The sequence below is a fragment of the Hyperolius riggenbachi genome, chromosome 10 (assembly GCF_040937935.1).
Source record: "Hyperolius riggenbachi isolate aHypRig1 chromosome 10, aHypRig1.pri, whole genome shotgun sequence".
NCBI classification, from domain to species: Eukaryota; Metazoa; Chordata; class Amphibia; order Anura; family Hyperoliidae; genus Hyperolius; species Hyperolius riggenbachi.
In genome coordinates, this window is record NC_090655.1 from 45,506,139 (window position 1) to 45,533,411 (window position 27,273).

Below are 27,273 nucleotides of genomic sequence, written 5' to 3' on the forward strand. Positions count from 1 at the left end.
CACTCTGTATAGGTTAGATAGGTAGGTGCCTTCAGTATAGGTTAGATAGGTAGGTGCCCCGCAGTATAGATTAGATAGGTAGGTGCCATGCAGTATAGATTAGATAGGTAGGTGCCCTGCAGTATAGATTAGATAGGTGCCTGCAGTATAGATTAGACAGGTAGGTGCCCTGCAGTACAGATTAGATAGGTAGGTAGGTACCCTGCAGTATAGATTAGATAGGTGCCTGCAGTATAGATTAGTTAGGTAGGTACCCCACAGTATATATTAGATAGGTGCCTGCAGTATAGATTAGATAGGGTGGTGCCCTGCAGTATAGATTAGATAGGTGCCTGCAGTATAGATTAGATAGGTGCCTGCAGTATAGATTAGACAGGTAGGTGCCCTGCAGTACAGATTAGATAGGTAGGTAGGTAGGTGCCCTGCAGTACAGATTAGATAGGAAGGTGCCTGCAGTATAGTTAGGTAGGTACCCCGCAGTATATATTAGATAGGTGACAGATTAGATAGGTAGGTAGGTACCCTGCAGTATAGATTAGATAGGTGCCTGCAGTATAGATTAGGTAGGGTGGTGCCCTGCAGTACAGATTAGATAGGTGCCCTGCAGTATAGATTAGATAGATAGGTGCCCTGCAGTATAGATTAGATAGGTGCCTGCAGTATAGATTAGATAGGTGCCTGCAGTATCGGTTAGATAGGTGCCTGCAGTATAGATTAGATAGGTGCCAGCCTGCAGTATAGGTTAGATAGGTGCCAGCCTGCAGTATAGATTAGATAGGTGCCTGCAATATAGATTAGATAGGTGCCAGCCTGCAGTATAGGTTAGAACGGTGCCTGCAGTATAGGTTAGATAGGTGCCTGCAGTATAGGTTAGATAGGTGCCAGCCTGCAGTATAGATTAGATAGGTGCCTGCAATATAGATTAGATAGGTGCCAGCCTGCAGTATAGGTTAGAAAGGTGCCTGCAGTATAGGTTAGATAGGTGCCAGCCTGCAGTATAGGTTAGATAGGTGCCTGCAGTATAGATTAGATAGGTGCCAGCCTGCAGTATAGGTTAGATAGGTGCCTGCAGTATAGATTAGATAGGTGCCAGCCTGCAGTATAGGTTAGATAGGTAGGTGCCCCGCAGTATAGATTATATAGGTAGGTGCCCTGCAGTATAGATTATATAGGAAAGGTGCCTGCAGTATAGATTAGATAGGTAGATGCCCCACAGTACAGGTTAGATAGCAAGGTGGCTGCAGTGCTGGGGAAAGCGAGCATAGTTGTTAAAACTCACGTGTCTTCACCGATGCTCACAGTCACAGCTACCATCTATTTCCTCTCCCAGCATCTGTGTATTGGTAACAGTGCCCCCTATGATGACGTGACCGCATGTCACCACAGGGGGGCACTGTTACCAATACACAGATGCTGGGAGAGGAAATAGATGGTAGCTGTGACTGTGAGCATCGGTGAAGACACGTGAGTTTTAACAACTATGCCCGCTCTCCCCAGCATTGCAGAGGGTGCGGGGCCTCCTCAGGCGCGGGGCCTGGGGCGATTGCCCCACTTGCCACCCCCAAAGGCCGGCTCTGTTTGTAGGTTCATGGAGGGTGAAGTCTAGGGTGCCAAGACATCTGTGACTATAGACTTTTGTGGGGTAAATCTGGGCCTAATAGATTCCATTCCTTTTAGTGAGTGCCGTGCCCGCAAGCCTCTTGACATATAGAATCAGGTTGCATATAAGGACAATCCAATATTTTATTTTTTTTAGGAGAAAAAAAAATCTCTATTGTTCTTGAGTATATCTGATATGATAATCAAATACATTTATATTATTTAATAAAAATAATGGTGTGACATAATTTTGCTGTTTTGAGCACTTTCATTATATATATATTTTTTTATTGAATTTTGATATTTGAATAAGATAGCATTATTTTTGTTATCATATAGATGGTTTTTATTGTAGGTCACTGATTTGTTTTGTTTGGTACAGTTCTCACAACCCACTCAATAACAGCTAGTGAACATTTCCACTTATCCAGATTTTGAGCATTCGTTTTCCTTTCCTCTTAAAGTGAAAAAAAAAACCCTCAAGAACCTCAGGCTAGTCACTTGACCATGTGTTTAAGCCAACCAGGGAGCACCCACAAGGATGTATTCTGGGATATTTACATCAGCAGAGGCTGTAGGCAGCTGCCCCCACTTTTTTGGGGGGGAGAGGGGGGCGTAATTGCATAATCGTAATTCCACATCACATCATAATTTTCAATTACAATGTGAAAGCGTTAAGCATAATTTTGGAAAAATCATAGTTAATTTAGTTTATAAACGTTATCAGGAACTGTAATTTCACATATTTTTTGCATAATTGTGTGCTGTTAAAGTGGACCCAAATTAAAAATACAAGATTTCAGAAATAAAATCAATTGTTAAATTATAATAATAAATAACAGCCTTTTTTTAGCTGCTTGATGGCAAATATAAAATATTTTACATTTATTAGAGGAACCCCTCCCTTCCTTTCATATTGCCGGGACAGAATCCGGCAGACTGGTGGAGTAGGTGGTGTCCAGCAATGGAGGAATTGCTAATGGCTGCCCCCAGTATAACCCTAATTATGAAAAGAGAAGGGTGAAAAGCATGCACTGAAATGCTCATAGGCTTGAAGGAGTGTTTATCTTTGCATGTGTCAGAGTGGTGCAACTAAATATTTTGAATTAAAAAAATGTTTGGTTTGGGTCCGCTTTAATAGCAAAAGCCCCCACATGTGTATTGTCACCAAAATTGCTACGTATGTTAAGGAGAAGAGTGGAAACAAGTAAGAAAAAGGAATTTTTTCAAAAAGACCTTTATCGTTTTTGAAAACATTTATTTTAAAAATGCAAAGGAAAAACGGTTTTTAAACTTAGAAAAATCACAATTTGAAAAAAAAATGTCTTTGCATTTGTTAAATCTATTGATAATAATAGCATGAATGAGGGCTTTGCTATTAATTGCTTATGATGGCATGACATTCCACAAAATTTAAGTGAAATTGTGAATGGATCAAACAAAATCTATAGAATGTCCAAGTCGTAATTACGTACGGCCATAAATGCAAACATTTACGAGAAATGTTGCATTGTTATTAGCTGATTACGATCACCTAATGCTAGCCTATTTTATGTATATTTTCTATTGTACATGTTGGATAAGTGGTATCAGATAATTATAATAGCCTGCAAATTTAATCAGGAATATTAATGAGCTACAAAGTCAATAGGGGCACAAGAAATTGGCTGCACTTTTAATGAGGCTGTACACATAAAGCGCTATACACAGATTAAAGCACATATGTTAAAGTATGTAGAAGAGGATGCACAGTGAAATGCTAGTTGGACACAGATGATGAACATGAAAGAGTAAGGTTAGTACAAAGTATTAAAAAAAGGTTTACCCCTGCCATTGAAAGATACCCTGTTTTTGGATGCATCCATAAATCACCTTAGTAGCTGGTATTTCCGCACAACGATTCTCACATAGCGGTAGCATCAGCAACGAAAAAAAGTCTAGTCCCGCCATAACCACAGCCCGATGGTTCTAATGTCGCTTCTTGCCCTAACTTAATCCCATTCCTTACACACTGGTGCCTTAAGCAACTTTTTTGTTGAGTAGTCCCTGCTCAGATGTCAAAGTGTTGAGCCACTTACAACCTGTACACTATCTCTCATTGTGTAATACAATTTCACAGGTTAATGAGTATTATAACACTTCTGCAAGGTGTGGCAAGTTGGCAACCTGAGTGAGGATCTGGCCAAACAAGAGAAAGCTGGTTGTGATCACATGGGAACCATGTAAATTGAAACATGTGGCATCCAGGCATTGCCCACAGATTTATCATCATTAGATGATTTATTTAATTGCATTAATTCTTGCCAAGGCCATGTTACTTTGGAATGACTCTTAGCACACCTCACCTTCAGGGTATAAATTTGAGATTAACAAATCTATTGCCTCACTCAACACAACGACAATTAGCCATGAAGTTCCTTGTGCTCGCAGTTCTGTTCAGCATAGCAGGTATGTCTTCTGTTCTGATTATACTATAAAACACTTTCCAATTTTCCCACCTATTAATGCTCGAGCTGGCACTTATACACACTACAAGTCAGTTTACTTAGGTGGTACCTGAACCCATCAAAGGGAATGTGAGTTGGACATTCCTAATAGCCTAGACACTGTATCAAGTGTACAGGTCTAGAGGCAGCAATACATTTCTCATAATCTCTACGTCTACTGCAAACATTTCTTACCAGATGTTTCACTTACAAGACTCTTGCCTCTACAGTCCATCATGAATGGTACAACTAGATGTCTCTGTCCCACAACACTCCTTGGCCCATATTTCAATTCTCTTTTTCCACTACGTTTTCTCCCAGGAGATATTTTCACACCTTATCAATAAAAGGCCTTTCAAAGGGACCCCGAGCAGTGCCTGAAATTAAAAGAGTACACTTACCTGGAGCTTCTTCCAGCTCACCATAGGCGGCGAGGTCCCCCGGCGTCATTCTGGCTCCTCTCCTTGTGCCTCCACCGGCCCCTGTTACCGGCGTCACCCGGGAAAACCCGCGCATGCACAGACCTGCCGGGTGACGCCGGTAATGGGGACCGGCAGAGGCACAAGGAGAGGAGCCAGGAGGACGCCGGGGTACCTTGCTGCCTACGGTGAGCTGGAAGAAGCCCCAGGTAAGTGTACTCTTTTAACTTCAGGTCCCTTTAAGGCACCAGCAAGCAAGAAAATACTCAGAATAATTTTGGCCATACGTTTCTCCTACTTTTTGGTACTTTTCAATTACTGAGTGCTGAACATGTATTTTAAACAAAAGATGAAAACTCCTAGGAGAAAACTTAGGGTAAAAAGTGAATTGAATAGGGGCCCATATCTGCTTCTTTTCTCTCTACAGCTCTAAAGTGGCCCCTCCAACCAAGCCTTATTGGCTGTTCTTTTTTTTAAAATGATTACTTACTTCATAACTTGTTATAAAATGCCCTTTAAAGGGAACCTAAACTGAGAAGGAGATGGATTTTTACTTTTAAAAATAATACCAGTTGCCTGACTCTCCTGCTGATTTTGTGGCCCATATGCAATTAACTTTTTCTCCTGAGTTTTCTCCTAGGAGATAATTTTTCATCTTCAATGTATAATAGCTTTTTGGTACTTTGCAATAGAACAAGTACAAAAAGTAGGTGAAAAGGTACCATCAACATTATTTTGAGTATTTTCTTGCTTGCTGGTGGTTTAAAAGGCATTTTATTGACAATTTTGAAAATTTCACCCAGGAGAAAACTCAGGAGAAAAAGTTAATTGCATATGGGCCTGTGTCTCTACTACTTTCAGCCACAACCCCTGAACAAGCATGCAGGACAGATGCTCTGACTGAAGGCAGACTGAATTAGCTGCATGCTTATTTTAGGTGTGTGATTCAGCCACTACTGCAGCCAAAGAGATCAGCAGAACTGCCAAGCAAATGGTATTGTTTAAAAGGAAACACCCATATCGCTCTAGTTCCCTTTAAGCCACCAGCAAGCAATAAAATACACAAAATACATTTGATAGTACTTTTTTTTTACCAACTTTTGGGTACCATTTTAGCATAAAATGGGCATCAACTATCTGCATCTCTTTGACCATTTCTACTGCATAGAAATAATGCATTTCTGTCATAAGATTGATTCAGAAAACTTTAGTATCAAACTATCTCTTCTTATTTGTTTTGAATCGTGAAATACTGTATCTCTTTTTATCAGTTACTTTCCTTACCTACAAAAAATGTAAGCATCCAACAAACAAAAATGTTTGTTAAGAATAAGCCAAAACATTTAAAAAAAAAATATTTTGAGGGTTTGTTTTTTCATTGGAAAGAGCTGAATAGATATTTTCCAGTTACATTGAAAAATAAACAATGAGATTTAATTCATGTGAACCAAATCCAAATTTTTTACTTTAACTTTGGCAAGTATAAAAAATCTGGAGTCTTATTGGGTCTCCTGCTATAAAATGTATTTTCACTATTATTGTACAGCTGCTTTGGATGATGATAAGATCGTTGGAGGTTACACTTGTGCCAAAAACTCTGTACCCTACCAGGCATCCCTGAGCTCTGGATACCACTTCTGCGGAGGAACCTTGGTCAACAGCCTGTGGGTGGTCTCTGCTGCTCACTGCTACAAATCGTAAGCGCACATTAATTACAGTTCCTTTATTTATTTTTGACTATTTTTTTGCAAGTGTATTACAGTCATGCTGCCTACATGTGTATCCATTTTTAGAGAACGTAAACAATTCAATGCAAAGCCAAGTTTTTAGTCAGATAAGGGATGAACATACACAGAATTTTTGCAACATTTTTGTAAAAATACATTTTTCTAATGACCTATTGGATTCAGTTAATTAGAAAAAAAATCATCATTACAAAAATGCTAAATATGTTCAAGAAAACATTCCTTTTTGACACAACATTCTTCTGATGAAGCAAAAAATGGCCATTTCATTAATTAATTTTGCTTCAGACTTCATTTCTTAAACTTGAATTTTACATCATATTTTAGGAGACAAAAATAATTGCAAGAACCAAAATAAACAAAAAATGAATGTTCAGTATAAGCCAGCACCTTTTCAGTAGGAGACTTTGGGCAAGACTCTCTAACACTGCCTATAGAGTGCGTCCTAGTGATTGCAGCTCTGATGCTTTGAGTGCTCCAGGAGAAAAGCACAATATAAATGGTAGTAGAAAGAGAATAGTGACACCAAGAGCCCAATATGGTGTATGTATTGGTAAAGGTGAGGAAATTGGAGTAAGTAAATGGATACTCACAAACCTGGATTACCCCTTAGGCAACCACTGTATAGGCAGGTGGGGAGAACAAGCCGGTCCCCACTCAGGATTAAAAGTCACTCTCTGTAGATAAGAAGAAATACGAGGGTTTCTGCCCTTCCACCTAGGGTGGATTGATGCAGTAGACAGAGGCGCCAAAAGTATAAAATGAGGTAAAATTTTTAAAACATGGAAGTGGAGGGAGGTGGATCCTAAATCACTCCAAAGGACACGACAAATAGATGTGTTAAGTTATAACACAAATACTTTTATTATTGGTACACTCCACAAGGTATTGCAACGCGTTTCATGGGCGTAACCCCACTTCATCAGGCAGTGAGAGGAGGAGTATAAAGCAAATGTCATCCTAGTCTGGGAAGAGGCGCTCTTCCCAGATTCGGATGACATTTGCTGTATACTCCTCCCCCACTTCCATGTATTAAAAATGTTACCTCATTTTATACTTTTGGCGCCTCTGTCTACCTCGTACTACAATATAAATGGTGTTTGTCTAGTCATTATAGACACATTCAGTCCAGTGCTGGGAATAGGATGGATTGACTGAATGGATTGTTAAATGACTGGACTGACCTATAAGCATGGTTTCCACATACAGGTAGTTTTTGGGGGGTTCCCCAAACAAGTCCTATTCTGTAATCTGTAGTAGCCTAATCGAAGATCAATGAATGATTTGATTGATTTGATTGATTCCCTGTAATTTTTGCTTCAGGCTACTTTTATGTTTTCAGTTATTTTGTATAATCAACAACTTGCCTTCCCAAGAAGGAAGGTAATTTCAAGTAGGGATGCTCATTCGGATTCTGCGGAGATGCAATTTCTGCCTTTCTGATTGGAAAATTGCATTTCCACATTGGAATGCAGAAATCGGTAATACAAGTGCGGTAGGCGGATTTTCGCCGATTTCTGACGGAATTCGTGGAAATTTAACATCAGTTTTCTCAAAAACTGTAAGGTCTTTTTGAAAACTTTTTTTCTTCTTGTTGACAGTCCTGCTGTTTAATAAACCCTGAAAATTGGAGGGTGTGTCTAGGACCTATGGGGACTTTGTTATTAGCCACTAAAGTCAGCGGCTTTTGACTGTAATGTAAAATGCAGAAAATCGACATGATCCGATATGCGGTAATTTTAATCCAATCAGAAGACTCAGAATGAATAAACCAATCAAAGAATGGGGATTTAGATGGACATTTCTGCATTCTCTGGTTGGCTTATTCATTCTGAGTATTCTGATTTGATTAAAATTACCGCATATCGGATAATGCGGATGATTTTCTGCATTTTACATTACAGTCAAAATCTGCCAAATTTAGCGGTTAATAGCAAAGCCCCCATAGGTCCTAGACACGCCAAATTTTCAGGGTTTATTAAAAAGAAGAGTGAACAAGATGAAAAAAAAGTTTTCAGAAAGACCTTATAGTTTTTGAGAAAATCGCTGTTTGGTTGGTGGAAATGTCCACGATTACCACGGAAATCCGCATCGGAATGCAGAAATCGGTAGCAGAAAGCGGAATCGGTAGCGGTAATCGGCAAAGGCGGAATGCAGATTTTCTGTGGAATCAGAAATAGGCATCGCCAACCATCCCTAATTTTAAGTACTAAAGCTTCACATGGAAGTAATACACACAGATTTACCATCACAAGGAATAACTTCAGGGCAGTGGGTAATTATCCTAATCATTTCTTTATATGGCTGAGACGCAAAGAACCTTTTAACTTATAACATAGCTACAGCATATTAACCACTTAGGGCTCTTTCACATTAGACAACGAGTGCAGGAGCCTTTCTCCTGCACACGTTGTCTGCCTGCAGCGTGTCGTCGGGTATCTGCGGTGTGACGCTATCAGCGGCGGTAGCTGGTAATTAAACCCGACGGAAAACGCCGGCTCGCGGGTGCTTTGGACAAAAAACTGCGCCCAGGTGCGTCGGACCCGCAACGCATCGAAACGCAGCATCCGGTGTGAAAGGTAAAATGAAAGTCTATGGACTTTCATCTTACCTTGGTTAACGCAAACGTTAGCCGCTTGCATTAACGCACAAAATCTGCCCTAATGTGAAAGAGCCCTTAGCAACTTCTGCCACGCTTTTCTACATCCTTGTTTACAAACACCTATAAACACATGTAAATATTTGGTTCTGTTTTCTATTTTTAGAAAACTGAGTACGTATAGCATCATCTTGTGGCCAAAAAGTAAAACTACTTCCAAATACGCCATTATTCACTTACCATAGAAAAATAAAATACATTTTCATTATTTTTGAAACTCCTTCACCCCTAACCCAAAATAAAATATTATCGCCATACTTTGTACCAGTGACACAATTTAAACATTGTAATAACCGGGACAAATGCGCAAATAAAATGTGTCTGTTTTCTCTACAATAGCACATTTTATTTTCAAACTACAATGGCTGAAAGCTGAAAAATGGTGATTTTTTTTTTCATTTTTTTCTTCTTCTTCCCTGTCAAATGCATATAAAATAATATAATTCTTAGCATAAAGTACTGCCCAAAGAAAGACTAGTTTAACCCGCAAAAAATAATGTATAGATCATTTCAGTGTGATAATTAGTGATAAAATTATTACTGAATGAATGGGAAGAGCTTTTGAAGGGGAAAAAAAGTGTGGTAGAGAAGTGGTTAATTGTTCAGAGCAATACAATCCAACTCACAGAAAGCTTTTCATGTAGAGATGGTCAATTATTTTTTTTTCTGGCTTTCATGCAATTATGTAATGAAAAATGTCTGCATGCTGACACTAGGCCAATCAAATGTACTCCCCTCTGACTTGGATTGGCTCAATTCCAAACTGTATAGAATGGGCAATACATTTGTATACAAGCATCTCATTGATCAGTTCTAGTGTTTTAGCCCTCATCATCAGTGCAAGATACATGGCTCTGTGAAACCACGGTAATAGGTGGTATATTCCAGTGGAGACAGGCAGCATATAAAATACTTAAAAGTCTCCAAGTCTTTCCCATAATATCAAGAACTAAAATAAAATAAAAACAAATCTTAAGTTGGGTTTTAACTTCTGTATCTCATCTTCCCCAGGTCACATGATCTGATTTTTAAACTAGTATTTTTCACTTGATCCAATTTTTAAACTAGACTTTTCCGTTTCCGTAATGGTACAAAAAAAAAGACACTACAAGGTGAGAAGTTTAAAAATAAGTTGATAGATCAAGAAATGATCCTCACCATTAAATTTGTTTATGCTTTTTCGATTCACCGTGAGCCTACAGGTCATCTTCTTTACTGCTGGCAGACTGCTAAAAATGCAGATTCTATACATCACATCTGGTACAACATTTTTAGATGGGCGTTTTTAACAAATGTATTAATGTTTACGTGATGTTGTGCTGGTTTTTGTTTCCATTTTTAGCTGGGCGTATTTAGTATTTTTTCATTATTATTTACTCAGAACGTATCATTTAATTTAGCCATTTAGTCTCCAAGTGTATTGAATGGACAATGCTGAGCAGTACGCTTTGCTATGATAAATAAACACTCCTATTCATGCATTTTCCAACAGGAGTATTCAGGTGAGACTGGGAGAGCACAACATTGCTGTCTCTGAGGGCACCGAGCAGTTCATCAACTCCGCCAAGGTCATTAGACATGGCAGCTACAACTCCAGAACCCTGGACAATGACATCATGCTGATCAAACTCTCCAAATCAGCCACCCTCAACTCCTACGTCAAGGCTGTGTCTCTGCCCTCCGGCTGTGCTGCTGCCGGCACCACTTGTCTGATCTCCGGATGGGGCAACACTCTGAGCAGTGGAAGTAAGTCAGAAACCGCAGATAAAACAGATTTATTTCTCAACTGATGTTTCACTCTACAATACAAAGACCACATATGTAAGATATCACCTAGAATATCTTTCATTGTTTTAATTTGGTTATTTTATTTTTTTATTTTTACTCTAGCCAACTATCCAGATCTTCTGCAGTGTCTAGATGCTCCAATTTTAAGCGACAGCCAGTGTTCCAGCGCCTACCCCGGAGAGATCACCAAGAACATGTTCTGTGCTGGCTATCTGGCTGGTGGCAAAGACTCCTGCCAGGTAACCTATAGTTAAATGAATATTTTGTTTCTTTGTCATGCTTATCCTGTCCTGTTTTTTTTTTGTTTGTATGTTTTTTTAGCTATTTATATCAAATCTGTGGGTATGATTTACTGAAGTTCTCCAAAGCTGTAGCACACAAGAGAATGTTGGAGAACCCTGGTTTTGATTTAAAAAAAAAAAAAAGAGAATAAGGCATTAACATTTTAGATAATAGGATAACAGAGGCGCCAACAGGATAAAAAACACTAAAAGAACTTAAAAACCCATCTTGGTAATAGAGGAGGCAGTGGTGGACTCACCTCCTCCAAGCAGAACACATGACTGTGGATTTCCAGTCAAAACTATTTTATTGGATACTCCAAATAAAGTGCAACGCTCAGTGTTGATGATACTGGCAGATGCTGTTTACTCCTATCTGTTGTTGCCTGATGAAGCGGGTTTGTATCCCGCGAAACGCGTTGCACTTTATTTGGAGAATCCAATAAAATTGTTTTGACTGAAAATCCACAGTCGTGTGTTCTGCTTGGAGGAGGTGAGTCCACCACTGCCTCCTCTATTACCAAGATGGGTTTTTAAGTTCTTTTAGTGTTTTTTTATCCTGTTGGCACCTCTGTTATCCTATTATCTACATCAAGTCCACCCTTGGTGGAGGGTTGTACCCTTCTTTCTTCTACTACAGAGAGCAACTTTTTAATCCTGAGTGGGGTCAGGACAATCTCCCCACCTGCTTTGACAGTGGTTGCCTACTTGGTAACCCTGGTTTGTGAGTATTAAATTAAAATTATTACTTTTCCAATTATACATTACCAGTGCATACTACACTATATTGGGCTCTTGGTGTTCTCTCTTTTTCGCATTAACATTTTAAACAGCTCTCATCAGCTCTACCTTGATTGTTATTAGAACATGATGGGGAGGGGGCTGAAATTATTGTGGTGGATAGTAGCTGAACAGATTTGATGCGATGCCTAGAATGTGGAGAAGTAGCTTCACCAATAACCTTACAGGACACATCTGAGCACAATTAAAATAAAAAAAAATCCACTTACCTGGGGCTTCCTCCAGCCGCTGCCGCCATTCTGTGCCCTCGCCGCAGCTCTGCTCCCCGCCGATGGCCCGGGGTCCCCTCCAGCGCAGGATGCCGATTATGCCTGCACTAGCGGCTCTCAGAGTCATGCTAACGTCATCCCGACTGTACTGCGCAGGCCCAGTAGTTCTGTGCCTGCGCAGTACAGTAGAGATGATGTCAGTGCGATAGGAAGGATAGGCCTAACACCACCTTTGCAACCATCTAGAACTTTTTGTATAAGAGAGCAATTACATTCAGCCTGGCTGGTCACCCGAGAGGAGTCGGGTTTGTGTATCTCCACCTGCCTACAGTGGTTGGTTGCCCGTCTGCAACCTGCAATCTGCAATCTTTGCGAGTGCATTTCATTGACTCTACAACACTTTTTTATTGTCATGAATTACTGCACCATCGGGGCTCCAGTGTCTCTGTGTGTGTTTTTTTTTTTTGTCCAGGGTGTTCCCCCTTTTTTCACCCTACACACGCATACTTCTGAAGATGAGTGCATCTGTACTGCACACACCAAATTGGTCACCATTGGTGTCAGTAACTTGAAAATAAACTCCTTAATAGTAAGTTATACAAACCCTAATACAGGGTTGGGCAAACATTTTTTCAATCCTTCTGCTACTTCTCCCTCCCTCCCTCCGGACTTGTGTAGTCTAGAAGTTATAGTGTGTAACTCACCCGATCACTCATTGCAATGCCGATCTCCATGGCAATGGCAGCATCATGTGATGCACTGGTACAAAATGAAGGAAGGTCACAAGACACCACTGTTGCGAAACCTATATGTAACTAGCCACACCCAAATACTTCTTCCTGCAGCAAATGTGAGACAAGACAGTCATTAGGACAGCACCCAAAAGGAGGTGAGTTTGTAGTGACAGTTACTGTAATATATGATTTTACTGAGGGGATTTTTTTTTTCTTTGAATTAAAATTGAGTTGCACTTTAACATCATTTGAAAAGCAAATATCTTCCTGTGTTGGCCTTTTCTCAAACAATTTTTAATTGAAGCAAATTGTTTCCTCAGGGTGACTCTGGTGGGCCAGTGGTCTGCGGTGGACGGCTCCAGGGTATTGTCTCCTGGGGATATGGCTGTGCTCAGAGGAACTACCCCGGTGTCTACACCAGGGTCTGCAACTACAACTCCTGGATCTCCAGCACTGTAGCTGCCAACTAGAGCCCTTGTTTAGAAGGATCATTCACATAGTCAAAGGAGAATAACCAAATAAATTATTAAATTTGAGCTACAGAAGTGTTTTTTTTTTTGTTTCTACCTATCCAATGCAACATCATAGTCAATTAATGGCATCAACACAGCGTGTTATGCTGCGCATAAACACACTATTAATTTTAAAATGACCGCAAAAAAAGTTAAAGACAAATTCATTTCAATGTTTTAAAACCATCTGTTCATTTCAATTACGGGTATATTTTTGTGCATTTCTACTCATAAAAAAATTGCATTTGGGACAAAATTATCACAGTTGATTCACTTTCTGTAACATATCAGTTTGATTGTTCATGGATGTTATTGTTGAGTTGAATGGAGAGTCACTTGCAAATGCATGTAACCAGCATTATTAAAAAAATAATAGACCTTCCGCTAATATTGTTTTGATACCCAGTCACTTGGTCTTTCGAGTATCTCCAAAGTGTATCTTCATGGAGAGGCAGTCCAGAAAAAATCCTCTCCTTGCTCAAATACAGTGGTGGCCAAATGCTGACCACCAACGTTAAAGTGTTCTACTTGCAAAACTTGGCAACTCATACTCAAAGCAGATCATGTTGTGCAATCCCACACTAAAATGTATTTAACTTTCTGGACATTTGGAAAATTATACATTTCTTTAATAAGCTTTAAGAAGGTACACACTGTGTATAACAACTTGCAATTTTGCAAACAGCTACATCTATATTACTCATGATTGGGGAAATCCAAACCTTGCCTTCATAAATTAGAAAATAAGTCACTTTCCTCCCAATCTTGTTCCCTATCGAAGGCCAGTTTTTTACTTTTACTGCCCCTAAGCCAAGTATGTTGAGGCTCCCCTGCCATGTGCAGCAGCACCTCTCCCATTCCATGTGCAGCCCCCTCTTCCATGCATATCATCCATGTATGCAGCCTCTCTATTGTATGTACACCTCCCTTGGGAACTAGTTTCCATTTTTCATGTGTTGCTCCCCATTTGCATTTTTCTTTCATATGCAGCAACCACATTTCATGTCCAAGTTTTCCCCACAAAGACCCAAGGCCTGTGCCTTTGGGGCTTTTCCATAAACCCAGCCCTGTCCCTATCCCATTTCCCCACAGGGATACATTAAAGTGCTATTAACCTAATCTTCAGATTCAACTCACCCATCACTAGCCATGAGATGCATGTAGGTCCAAGACATAAAATGCAGCCAATCCACCACTAGCCATGAGATGCATGTAAGTCCATAACATTACATTAAACCCACCCATCACTAGATGGGAGATGCATGTAGGTCTGACTCCACAACATTTCATTCAGCCCACCCATCACTAGTTTTGCATGTAGGTCCATAACATTACATTCAGCCCACCCATCACTAGTCATGAGATGCATGGAGGTCCATGACATTACATTCAGCCCACCCATCACTAGCCATGAGATGCATATAGGTCCATAACATTGCATTCAGCACACCCATCACTAGCCATGAGATGCATGTAGTTCCATGACATTATATTCAGCCCACCCATCGTTAGCCATGAGATGTGTGTAGGTCCATAACATTACATTCAGCCCACCCATCACTAGTCATGAGATGCATGGAGGTCCATGACATTACATTCAGCCCACCCATCACTAGCCATGAGATGCATGTAGGTCCATGACATTACATTCAGCCCACCCATCACTAGCCATGAGATGCATGTAGTTCCATGACATTATATTCAGCCCACCCATCGTTAGCCATGAGATGTGTGTAGGTCCATGACATTACATTCAGCCCACCCATCGCTAGCCATGAGATGTGTGTAGGTCCATGACATTATATTCAGCCCGCCCATAACTAGCCATGAGATGCATGTAGGTCCATGACATTATATTCAGCACACCCATAACTAGCCATGAGATGCATGTAGGTCCATGACATTACATTCAGCACACCCATCGCTAGCCATGAGATGCATGCAGGTCCATGACATTACATTCAGCCCACCCATCACTAGCCATGAGATGTGTGTAGGTCCATGCGACATTGATGGCATAGTTCTTCAGTGGTTCCAATCCTTCTTGAGTGGCAGAACCCACAAAGTGTCTATGGGGCCCTTCCTGTCCACCCCTGTTTCACTTAAGTATGGGGTGCCCCAGGGCTCAATCCTCTCTCCCCTGCTTTTCACGATTTACATGTTACCGCTTGGAAAACGAATCCAAAAACATGGCCTGACATACCACTGCTATGCAGACTACTGTAATGCTCTCTACACTGGCCTTCCAAAAAAGGTCTTGTACCGCCTACAGCTGATACAGAATACTGCTGCCAGACTGCTAATCAACCAACCCCGTCACTGCCACATAACGCCAGTCCTGCACTCCCTTCACTGGCTACCTATAGAATGGAGGGTCCTATTCAAGATCGGCCTACTGACATTTAAATCCCTGAATAATCTAGGCCCTGGATACATAAAATATAGGTTGCAGCTACGTAGCAATCCCCGCATTCTCAGATCCACAGGTTCTAATAATCTAGTCATACCCAGAGTCCACTTAGAATCTTTTGGTCCAAGAGCCTTCTGTCATGCTGCCCCTACGTTTTGGAACTCCTTACCTCAACCAGGGATGGTCATGGTCAGCCAACTTCGCTACGCTGGAACTACGCGTATTTTTACGCAAATACGCTTCGCAATCTACTGCTCCAAAATCAGCCACTTCGCTACGTTAGTATACCGTAGACCCTAGGTTCTCAACATGTGGTACGCGCACCCCAGGGGGTACGTCTAATGGTTCCAGGGGGTACTCGGGCTTGATATATTTAACCAAGAATAACAAATTTAGAGTTTAAGAAAAAGATACATCTTATTTAAACAACACAAAAATAAGTATTTTTGCTAATTAAAGGCAATAGTATATACTTGGAAATTGTTTAGAACCAATTATCATGTACTACGATTAAATATATATTTGTCAAGGGGTACTTGTGATAATGTTTGCTATGCTAGGGGGTACTTGGTGAGTACAGGGTCTTAAAAGGGGTGCATACCAACAAAATGTTGAGAAACACTGCCGTAGACTACGCATTAAAATACGCAAGCTTCACGTATTGCGTAGCGTAGTTGATGCAACCGCTTATGCCCTTATGCGGAAACATTTCCGCAATAATCTGCTAACTATGCGCATACACAAACTAATATAAGCATACATTCCAACATAAATTGTGGAATTGTATGCGTATAAAGGGCAATAAAATTTCTGCACATGCGCAATGACCCATATAAATGCAGTTACCGCACGCGTAGTTGACTTCGCAATACATACGTCAACTACGCGTAGCGGGCGAAGCCATGCATAGCGGGACTACGACTACGCGGAAATGCGTACGTGTAGTTCTTAAACTTCGTCTATGAACTACGATGCGTAGATTCGCGCTGGCGTAGTTTACGAGCAACCCTGACCTCAACAGATCAGGACAGCTCCATCCCTGAAAGTGTTTAAATCCAGACTGAAAACCCACCTGTTCAATTTGGCATTTGCAGAAATATAACTTTTGTTGTGTGAATACTTCATCCTACTTCCAATTACTGAATCTGAGAGAGCCTAAGCGCTTTGAGTCCTATGGGAGAAAAGCGCTATATAAATGTTATTGTATTGTATTGTATTATTGTATATTCAGCCAAACCATCACTAGCCATGAGATGTGTGTAGGTCCATGACATTATATTCAGCCCACCCATCACTAGCTATGAGATGCATGGAAGTCCATGACATTACATTCAGCCCACCCATCACTAGCTATGAGATGCATGCAGGTCCATGACATTACATTCAGCCCACCCATCACTAGCTATGAGATGCATGCAGGTCCATGACATTACATTCAGCCCACCCATCACTAGCCATGAGATGCATGGAGGTTCATGACATTACATTCAGCCCACCCATCACTAGCCATGAGATGCATGGAGGTTCAGGACATTACATTCAGCCCACCCATCACTAGCAGGGCCGGATTTACAGCTCAGGAGCCTGTAGGCACAAGTGTTCTGGTGCCCTAAACCCCACCCCTCAGCACAGGCCACACCCCAAGTATTAACGCTTTCGGAAGCAGATATGCCCCCTCCTCCAGTATAGGAAGCCAGATGTGCCCCAGTATCAGATTGGCCTCCAGTATAGCCCAAGGACTTTGTGTTCTCTGTTGTCAGGCAGACCAGGGCTCTGTACAGCATATGGTCTGCATATTGAGACTGCACACATTACAGACTAACTTCCTCTGTATGGAATGACTGCATGTTATACGGTTAATGAGGAACAGGTACACAACCCCAATCAGAGAATCACTCATTACGCTTTGCAAAAAATGTCTGCACTGATACACAGAGGTAACCTGCCAAAAGCTGATTACAGGGTCAGTTGCTGAAAGGTATGCAGACACCTGAAGTGCAACAGTTGTCCAGCTAATGAAGGCTGTAAGATGCGGAAAGACACAATGGAATCTTGGAGCCTCATACATATTGCTCTGACATGCTGTCCTGTCAGAGTGCAGTGAAAAGGTTTGTAATAGGAGCCGCTAGGAGTTTTTGTTTCAGCACAACTGTGGAGACTGATGCTGGGAATACACTATAAGTTTCTTTCGGCAGATAGATGGCTCGATAAATAATTTCCGACAGGTCCAATCTGATTTCCGTCATTGAGGAACATTCAAGACAACAGGGGGCTGAAAGAAGCACCAGGTGAGTTAAAGCCGACTTTTTCACCCCGGGTCAGGTGTTGCAAAGTGCTGAAAAGTGAAGAGAAGATAAAAAAAATGATCTCCTAGCAGAAAAAGTCAAATGAATAAGGTGTCCTATTAACACATATTGGACTACAGCATGCACTGACAGAACACAGGGCATGCTGAGACCAGTAGTTTAAGCAATATAGCAATTAACAGAGGACAGGACAAGGAATGCTGAACTTCGACTTCTTCCAAGCTGTGAAATCCAGAAGTTACTGAACCTCGTATGCTACATCATTGACAGGGCATGCTGTCACTTTTAGTGCCACAAGTTTCATAGCCAGCTATAACCATCTCCTCTGCAGCTAGCTGACAAATTAACAGTCATGCATTGATAAGCTAGGGGCTCACTGCAGTATACAGAGATGCCAAGTTTAGAGATGCCAAGAATGCCCTGAAACGTGAACTGCGTGCCGCAAAGAGGGCCTACTCTGACAAGCTGGGACTCTGCCTCCAGTCCAAAAACACACGGGAGGTATGGAAAGGTCTTAGAGCAGCCACAAACTTCAAACCTGCCCCACAACCCGTGACCCCCAGCCTCCAACTGGCCGAGGAGCTCAACGAGTTCTACTGCAGATTCGAACATCAGTCCAAGCAGCCCGAGGCCCCGGTAACCATGGGAAAGGAGCCCTCCTCCTTAGGGGGACATGACACCATGCCTCCAGTTCTAGTACAGGAAGCAGAAGTCCTCCGGCACCTCCGCAAGCTGAACCCCAGGAAGGCCTCAGGCCCTGATGGCGTGTCATCGATCTGCCTAAGAACCTGTGCGGACCAGCTATCCCCTGTGCTCACCTCCTTATTCAGGAGGTCACTATCAGAAGGTGTAGTCCCCTCCTGCTTCAAGAGGTCTACAATTATACCGGTTCCCAAAAAATCAGGCAGCACGGATCTCAACAACTTCAGGCCGGTGTCCCTAACCTCAAACATCATTAAGATCCTGGAGAGACTGGTCCTTGCCAACCTTAAGAGCTCCACAAACGCCCTCCTTGACCCACACCAATTCACATATAGGGCAAACAGGTCTGTTGAGGATGCTATAAATGGTAGCCTAGCATACATCACAGAGCACCTGGACAGTCCCGGCTCCTACGCTAGGATCCTGTTCTTGGACTTTAGCTCAGCATTCAACACGATCTGCCCCAACATTCTGCTTGACAACCTGGCGCAGCTCGGAGTCGAACCCACTCTCAGTGGATGGGTCAAGGACTTCCTGTCGGAAAGAACGCAACAGGTCAAGCTGGGCAACTGCTCCTCCAGCGTGAGAACCACCAACACTGGAGCCCCGCAAGGATGTGTACTGTCCCCACTCCTCTTCTACTTATACACCAACAACTGCACCTCAACTGCAGACTCTGTGAAGGTCATCAAATTTGCAGATGACACCACCATCATTGGTCTAATCTCTCGCGACCCCTCCCACCCTGGCAGCAGGTACTTCGAGCTTCTCCCGTCGGGTCGCCGCTATAGAACTATCCCATCCAAAACCACCAGGCGCAGAAACTCCTTCTTCCCACAAGCAGTTCTTCATCTAACCTAGTGGGGGACTCCCTTTTAGCTGAGCATAATCTCCCAGCCGCTACCACCTTGGGCGGAATCTGAACGGTCCTTAAATTTCTGTTTTTTGTAGGCCACAATGACCTCCTGGAAATGTAATTGTTATATGTACCACAGCACACCTGTAAATGTCTGTCTTGCGCTTCTGTTTTGCCTGTCTTATGTAGTTTGTAGTTTGCCTATGCCATGTGTACCACAAATAATTCTGAGTATGACTCCTGTTGTACTTGGCGAATAAAAATGATTCTGATTCTGATTCTGATTCTGACATCATTATACATAAGGGACCCTGCTTCGGTGTGTGCAGAGAGCAGGTCAGGCCAGGAGCTGAAATGGAGGCAGAGATAACCTGACTCACAGAGGGAACACAATGACCATTGTTGCAGAGTCTGAGCTCTGAGGGACAAGTGCAGGGGCACTGGGGGAGATTGGGGTGCAAGCAGAGAGCATGCCTATAGGAAAGAAAAAGTAGCTAGTTTACATTCAGTAGTCGCTATCTTTTGTTATCATGGAGTCCAGCCAGGTTAGGAGTAGTGATGTCCGGTTCATGAGTGATTGGTTCATTTGAACCGGTTCTTTCCTGTGAATCGAGTGATCCGACTCATCACACTGAACCGAATCAGTTTAGTGGATGAGTCAGAAACTGCAGCTACAAAGGGTCCTTCTCCACTGCAAAACGCTTTTGACCAATTTTGATGTGCGTTTTTTATGCGTTTGCATTTTTCTGATTGGCAAGTGTTGTCTTGGTTTTTTAAAATAGATACTAGTGGTTAAATCAATACAAAAAGCAAGGCGTTTTTCATGTTTTCCTACACTTTACATTGAAACGCAAAACGCATCATAATCGCACAGACATGCGTTTGCGGCAGTAGAAAAGGCCACCCAGGATGATTATTTTAAACTGACTGCACTTAGGGCTCTTTCACACTAGAGCCCTTTTTCTGCATTTCAATGCAAAGTCTATACTTTGCGTTAACCAAGGTAAAAGGAAAGTCCATAGACTTTCATTTTACCTTTCACACCCGACGCTGCGTTTCGATGCGTTGCGGCACGACGCACCCGGGAGCTTTTCATCGTCGGGAGCCGGCGTTTTCCCGCAGGGTTAATTAGTTACTACCGCCACTGATTGCGTCGCACCGCAGATTCCCGATGACACGCCGCAGGCTATTCAACGCGTGCCGGAGAACGGCTCCTACATGCGTTGGTAGATGTGAAAGAGGCCTTAAAGAGAACCAGAGACGAAACACCCTCATGTATTTTACCATATATATCAGTGGGAACATTAGAGAAAACACTTACCATGCTTTCTGTTTCATTCTGCACTGCACAGCTTGCTTCTTATCAACCCGAATAAAATCCCCGACTGAGCATTCAGTCTGGCTTTCCTCAGGAATATTTATAGCTCAGTCTGTGTTCTCTCATGTCTTTTCAAGACCAAGCCTTCCCCCTGCTGGCTCTGCTCAGGAATCATTATAGCTGAGTCATTAATGTAAAGCCAGACTGAATGCTCAGTCAGGGATTTTATCAGAGTTGATAAAAAGCAAGCTGTGCAGTGCAGAATGAAACAGAAAGCAGGGTAGGTGTTTTCTCTAATGTTTCCACTGATATACATGGTAAAATACATGAGGGTGCTTCATCTTTGGTTCACTTTAAGAATAAGCAAACGCATGCGTTTTGCGTTTTTGGCAAAAACGCAGCTAGTGGAAAAGGGCCCTGACACACACAGCAGAAGGGGAAGGAGCCAGGAGGAGGAATAATAAATGCCTGGGCCAATTAGCAGGGAAGGGGAGTGACTAGCAACCAGTTACGGCTAGCTACACCCTCCCCAGTAAAATGAATCAAATGATTTGGTTCGTGATCATTTTTTTTTTTAAATGAATTGAATCGAATGAATTGATTCATTGAAAAGAGTCGGACTTCCCATCACTAGTTAGGAGTGCAGAGGGAAGGTATCAGATTACTCACAGACAGTGCAGGAGTGTCAGAGCCAGAGGGGAGTTTAGTAGGCACCTCTGATGTAGGGGGAAGGAAGCAATCCTGAACTACTGTGTCTATTCTCAAATGCGGCTGAGAGATCTATCATCTGGTAATTTACATAAGAAAAAGGAAGTCCCAGGCCGAGGAACACAGCTCTGTAGGCACTGAATGACATCCGATCCATAATCTTTTCCCTGGCCTTAGTGGATGTACCTGGTTAAACGATGCCTGCCTTGCACTGGCCACCCATGTGGTTTCCTCCCAGTTCAGCGGCCAGCAGAGACAGACAAACGCTCAACCTCCCCACTTCCTATGCATGCAGCTCTTGCTCACTTGCATGTTTCAGAGCTGCGTGCAGGCAGGCATGATGAATACGGCGGCAGGGAGAGCGGGACGGACTGACTATGTGTGACTAGCCGTCTGCCCCAGGTGCCCCTCACTGTAGTTGCGGCTGCGGTTGCCGGATGATGACGTAAGTGGACGGGGCAAGCGGCACTTTCATTGAGGATAGTTCCAGCCCTGATTACTAGCCATGAGATGCATGGAAGTCCATGACATTACATTCAGCCCACCCATCACTAGCTATGAGATGCATGTAGGTTCATGACATTACATTCAGCCCACCCATCACTAGCTATGAGATGCATGTAGGTTCATGACATTACATTCAGCCCACCCATCACTAGCTATGAGATGCATGGAGGTCCATAACATTACATTCAGCCCACCCCTTACTTGCCATAAGATGCATTTAGGTCAATAACATTACATTCAGCCCACCGATCACTAGCCATGACATGCCTGTAGATCACACTTTGACATTACATTCAGCCCTCCCCTTACTAGCCATGAGATGCATTTAGTTTCATGACATTACATTCAGTCTACCCATCACTAGCCATGAGATGCATTTAGGTCCATGACATTACATTCAGCCCACACATTACTAACCAAGAGACGCGTGTAGGTCAATAAAATTACATTCAGCTTACCCATCACTAGCCATGAGATGCATGTAGGTTCGCAAAACTACATTTAGCCCAACCCTTACGAGCCATGAGGCGCATGTAGTTCCATTACATTACATTCAGCCCACCCCTTGCTGGCCTTGAGATGTGTAGGTCCATAACATTACATACATTACATGCACCTCCCCCTTCACTAGCTATGAGAAGCTTGTAGGTCCATGACATTACATTTAGCTCACCCTTTACTAGCCATGAGATGCTTGTAGGTCTATGACCAATGTCGGATTTACACCTCAGGAGCTTGTAGGTACAGAGGTTCTGGCACCCCAAACTCCACCCTTTAACATAGGTCACATCCCCAATTCCCATCCATTTTTTCTTATTTCACATAAAGCACTCTACTTGGCTTTGGGATATACAATTTCACTAACACAGCTGCAATAAAACAATGAGAGACGATCTGGTCCAGCATCTACAGAAGAGATGCTGTATTGGCAGGAAAGGAGGGACCCTTGTGCAAAAAACAGACACTCCAGAGGTGTCCTTAGGTGATTAACTAGCTTTATTTTATTGTAGCTTTAATAATAAATGCTGCATGTAATCTGATGCTGGCACACTTCAAAATGGTCCATAATGCATAGGTGAGGCCTATCAAGCAGATGGTATGATCCATTACATTTTCTTTATCCTCAATCAAATGGTCAAACAAGTTAGTTTGACCATTTGATTCACTGACATATTTGACAGTATGATTGGGTGGGGAAAAAAAGTAATGCATGAAAAACCATGAGCTGCTTTCACAGTAAGGCAGGCCTCACCAACACTTGATGGGCCATTCTAAAGTCCGGGGTGTGCCACACCCAGGCAGGTCTCTGTCCCCTCTGGTGCACCTTTACAGTTATATTGAATAAGGGAAAATATACAAAAAATAGCACCAAACCAGAAAGTTAAATATTTCAAAAGTTCATAACTTTATTGATTTCACCAAAACACATGATTAAAAACAATTAAAAAGACATAAAATGGGTCAAGGGTGGAGCCAGATAAAAATTATTATAAAAGCACAAGTTCAGTATATCAAAATACAAGGTAAATAATCCACATAATAAATATACTATACATTTCCACAGAGATATCACAGGGTTACCAAAAATATTATGTTCTATGACGCAAAATTAAATGCAATAAAGTGCTAATGCTAATGCTACTGCATGTGCAAAATCATTACAAAAAGCCTTTCACACACGTAGGCCTCAATTCACTAAGCTTTATTGAACACTTTATTGAACGTTTGATAATTTACCTTATCAGTAAAATCTAATTTTGATTTCACTAAGGTGTTATAGATTTATTGAATGCTTAATCGATAAAACATTTGATAAATCTATAACACCTTAGTGAATTCAATATAAGATTTTGCTCATGAGGTAAATGATCAAACGTTCGATAAAGTGTTCGATAACGTTCGATAAAGCTTAGTGAATATATATATATAGACTTGTTAGGTGTAATTTGTCTTCTTAAAACAGAAGGTACTTGTGATTAATTCAGCTTGAAAGAGGAGCTGTCAGCCATACTATCTCAGAAAAAAACCCCATATATAAGTAGATAAATACTTGCTCTACTTACATAATATATGTATTGCACTGTTCAAGTTTTCATTTTAGTGATTTTTTTCTATAGTACAAAAAAATGAAAAATTCTTCTTAGGATTTTCCATTTTGACTAGGGATGGTTGAAAATACCAATTTACGATTCCGTGGAAAATCTGCATTCCGCCATTGCTAATTACCGCTACCGATTCCGCTTTGCGCTACCAATTTCCGCATTCCGATGCAGATTTCCGCCGGAAATCATGGAGATTTCTGCCGACTTTAACATCGATTTTCTCAAAAACTATAAGGTCTTTTCGAAAACGTTTTTTTTCCTCTTGTTCACAAGATTCTGTTTAATAAACCCTGAAAATGTGGTGTTTCTAGGACTTATGGGGGCTTTGCTATTAACCGCTAAAGTCGGTGGATTTTTACTGCAATGTAAAATGCAGAAAATCTGCATTTATCCGATACGCGGTAACTTTAAAGAGACTCTGAAGTCTCTAAAAAAACGGATTATTATTTAATAATTATTATTAATACCTTAGCCCTAACTAAACCGCCACATCCCCGCCGCTTTAAACTATCTAAATCCCCCCTAACGCTCCCTCCCTCGCCCCTGCAAAATCCATGAATTCTTGGTCGTGGATTTTGCTGCCCGCATCAGCTTCCGTGTGAGGCAGGGCTATGAGCTGCAGCCCTGCCTCACACGCGTCTGTCAGCAGCGGATCTTTGCCTCTCCCCTGCCCCTCTCAGCGAAGGAAGACAGAGAGGGGCGGGGGAGAGGAGGAGATCCGTCGCTGACAGACGCGTGTGAGGCAGAGCTGCAGCTCATAGCCCTGCCTCACACGGAAGCGCTCCCCGGATTGCCCCCCGGGGAGTTTGGGGGGATTTAGATAGCGCAGATCGGCAGTAATGTGGCGGTTTAGTTAGGGCTAAAGTATTAAACATATTTATTAAATAAAAATATGTTTTTTTCGAGACTTCAGAGTCTCTTTAAAGAGACACTGAAGCGAAAAAAAAATATATGATATAATGAATTGATTGTGTACTATGAATAATTACTAGAAGCTTAGCAGCAAAGAAAATATTCTCATATTTTTATTTTCAGGTATATAGTGTTTTTTCTAACATTGCATCATTCTATAATATGTGCAGATTACACAACACTCAGCATTCAAAATGATTCTTTCAGAGCAGTCTGTGCACTAATGACCTCTCCTCTGGCAGAGAAAAAGTAAATAGTTCAATAACACTTGAGATAATAAAAGTCAGATAACAGCCCTCTCCATGACTTTGAAAGTCGTAGAGCTTAATTGCGTTTTTGCATAGAGATAACAACTGGAGTTTCTTAACTCTTCCTGTACTGGAAACAATTAGACTGATGTATCTGATCTTAATGTTTTATTTCTTAGCTGTACTACACATACAAATCATAATATCATAATTTTTTTTTCGCTTCAGTGTCTCTTTAAGCCAATCAGAAGACGCAGAATGAATAAGCCAATCAGAGAATGCGGAAATTTCCGCCTAAATCCCCATTCTCTGATTGGTTTATTCATTCCGAGTCTTCTGATTGGCTTAAAATTACCGCATATTGGATAATGCAGATTTTCTGCATTTTACATTGCAGTAAAAATCCACCGACTTTAGTGGTTAATAGCAAAGCCCCCATAAGTCCTAGACACACCCAATTTTCAGGGTTTATTAAAAAGAATCTTGTGAACAAGATGAAAATTTTTTTCAAAAAGACCTTATAGTTTTTGAGAAAATCAATATTAAAGTCGGCGGAAATTTCCACGATTTCCGGGAGAAATCCGTGAAAATCCGTCTACCACACTTGTATTACCGATTTCCTCATTCTGATGCGGAAATGCAATTTCCGATCGGAAATACGGAAATTGCATTTCTGCGGAATCCGAATGAGCATCCCTAATTTTGACTCTTTCTATCTTGAAGCCAATCCTGACATAATTTCCTACCTTACCCTTGCCCACCCTTCTCCCAGTCTTCAGACACTCCCACCCTGCTCTGCAATAGAAAGTGCATTGTCTCAGCTTCACAGCATGAGAAATATTGGCCAGAGAGGAACAGAGGTGTGGTAGGGGAAAACAGAAGAGAAAGAGGCTTCAGCCAATCAGGCCGCATTAGTTTTGTCTGAGGGGAAAGTAAAGAAGAAAAAAAAGAAAACCCAGCATGTCTTGCAACTTCCTTTGTATGGCAGATGTACCAAATAAGAGCCATGGAAACCGGGGAATGATCTTTTAGGGAGAAAGAAAGTAAGATCGATTTTTAACTTTTGCATTGCCTGGTTAGCATCCTTATTACTTACCTACAATTCACTGCTACTGAATATTCAAATGATCTCTTTATGCCCCTGAAGCCCGGCTTGTGTCCAGAACCATTGGTGTACCAGCATATTCAGTAGCAGTGTATTGTGGGTAACCACAGATGTTACTTAAAGCAGAATTATCACAAGTACCTTCTGTTTTAAGAAGGCAAATAAAACCAAGCATTGCGTTTTAGTAGGAGGGCTTTTTGGATTATTTTAGTCTCCTATACTTTCCTAGTGGTTTAGGTCACCCCGAGCTGCTTGGTTACTCTGTTGAAAGACTTGTTAGGTACAAGGGATTTGAGACGTATACAAATGTATAATAAGGAGTGACAACTAACTGCAAAAAAGTGCAGGTGCAAAAGTAAATGAAAAAGTACTTTCAAAATGATTTTGAGTATGTTCTCCCTTGCTGGTGGTTTAAAAGGCATCATATTGACATGGCAAGGTGTGTATTCTTCAAGTAGGAGAAAACTCAGGAGAAACAATGAATTGCATGTGGGCCCTGCTTGTACTCTGGACCTGTTCATAAATAGGGGGGCAACTGTATTTATTATATTAGTACAGTCAGCTTACAATTCGAGTGGAAATCTGGATCATATTACTCATCATATCTGGATCATGTTATTTACAGCAGTTGGTGTCTGACCCACGCCAATACCCAAAGATAACAGAAAAACCAGACATTGGTGCAGGCAGCTGGACCAAACCATTTAATCATTAACTTAATTATTTTCCCAAGGAGAACATAACCAGAAAAACAAACTAAGATAATAAACAGATACTTGTTAAAAAGGGAAAGGGTAAAATAAACTAATTTTGTTTGAAAGGTGTGATGCTGCTGCTGCAATATATATGGAAATGATCCAACTAGT

At 41.6% G+C, this 27,273-nt stretch overlaps 1 protein-coding gene across 1 annotated transcript in view; it reads left to right on the forward strand.

The window, feature by feature from the left end:
- The first annotated feature begins 3,996 nt into the window (after positions 1 to 3,996).
- Positions 3,997 to 27,273, forward strand: part of LOC137536653 (uncharacterized) — a 46,623-nt gene continuing 23,346 nt past the window's right edge. Inside the window, exons 1-6 of the mRNA XM_068258897.1 lie at positions 3,997 to 4,047; positions 6,051 to 6,201; positions 10,401 to 10,654; positions 10,799 to 10,935; positions 13,042 to 13,182; positions 18,319 to 19,406. Of these exons, the coding sequence (XP_068114998.1) occupies positions 4,008 to 4,047; positions 6,051 to 6,201; positions 10,401 to 10,654; positions 10,799 to 10,935; positions 13,042 to 13,182; positions 18,319 to 19,406 (1,811 nt within the window). The 5' untranslated portion in view covers positions 3,997 to 4,007. The remainder of the gene's footprint in view (positions 4,048 to 6,050; positions 6,202 to 10,400; positions 10,655 to 10,798; positions 10,936 to 13,041; positions 13,183 to 18,318; positions 19,407 to 27,273) is intronic.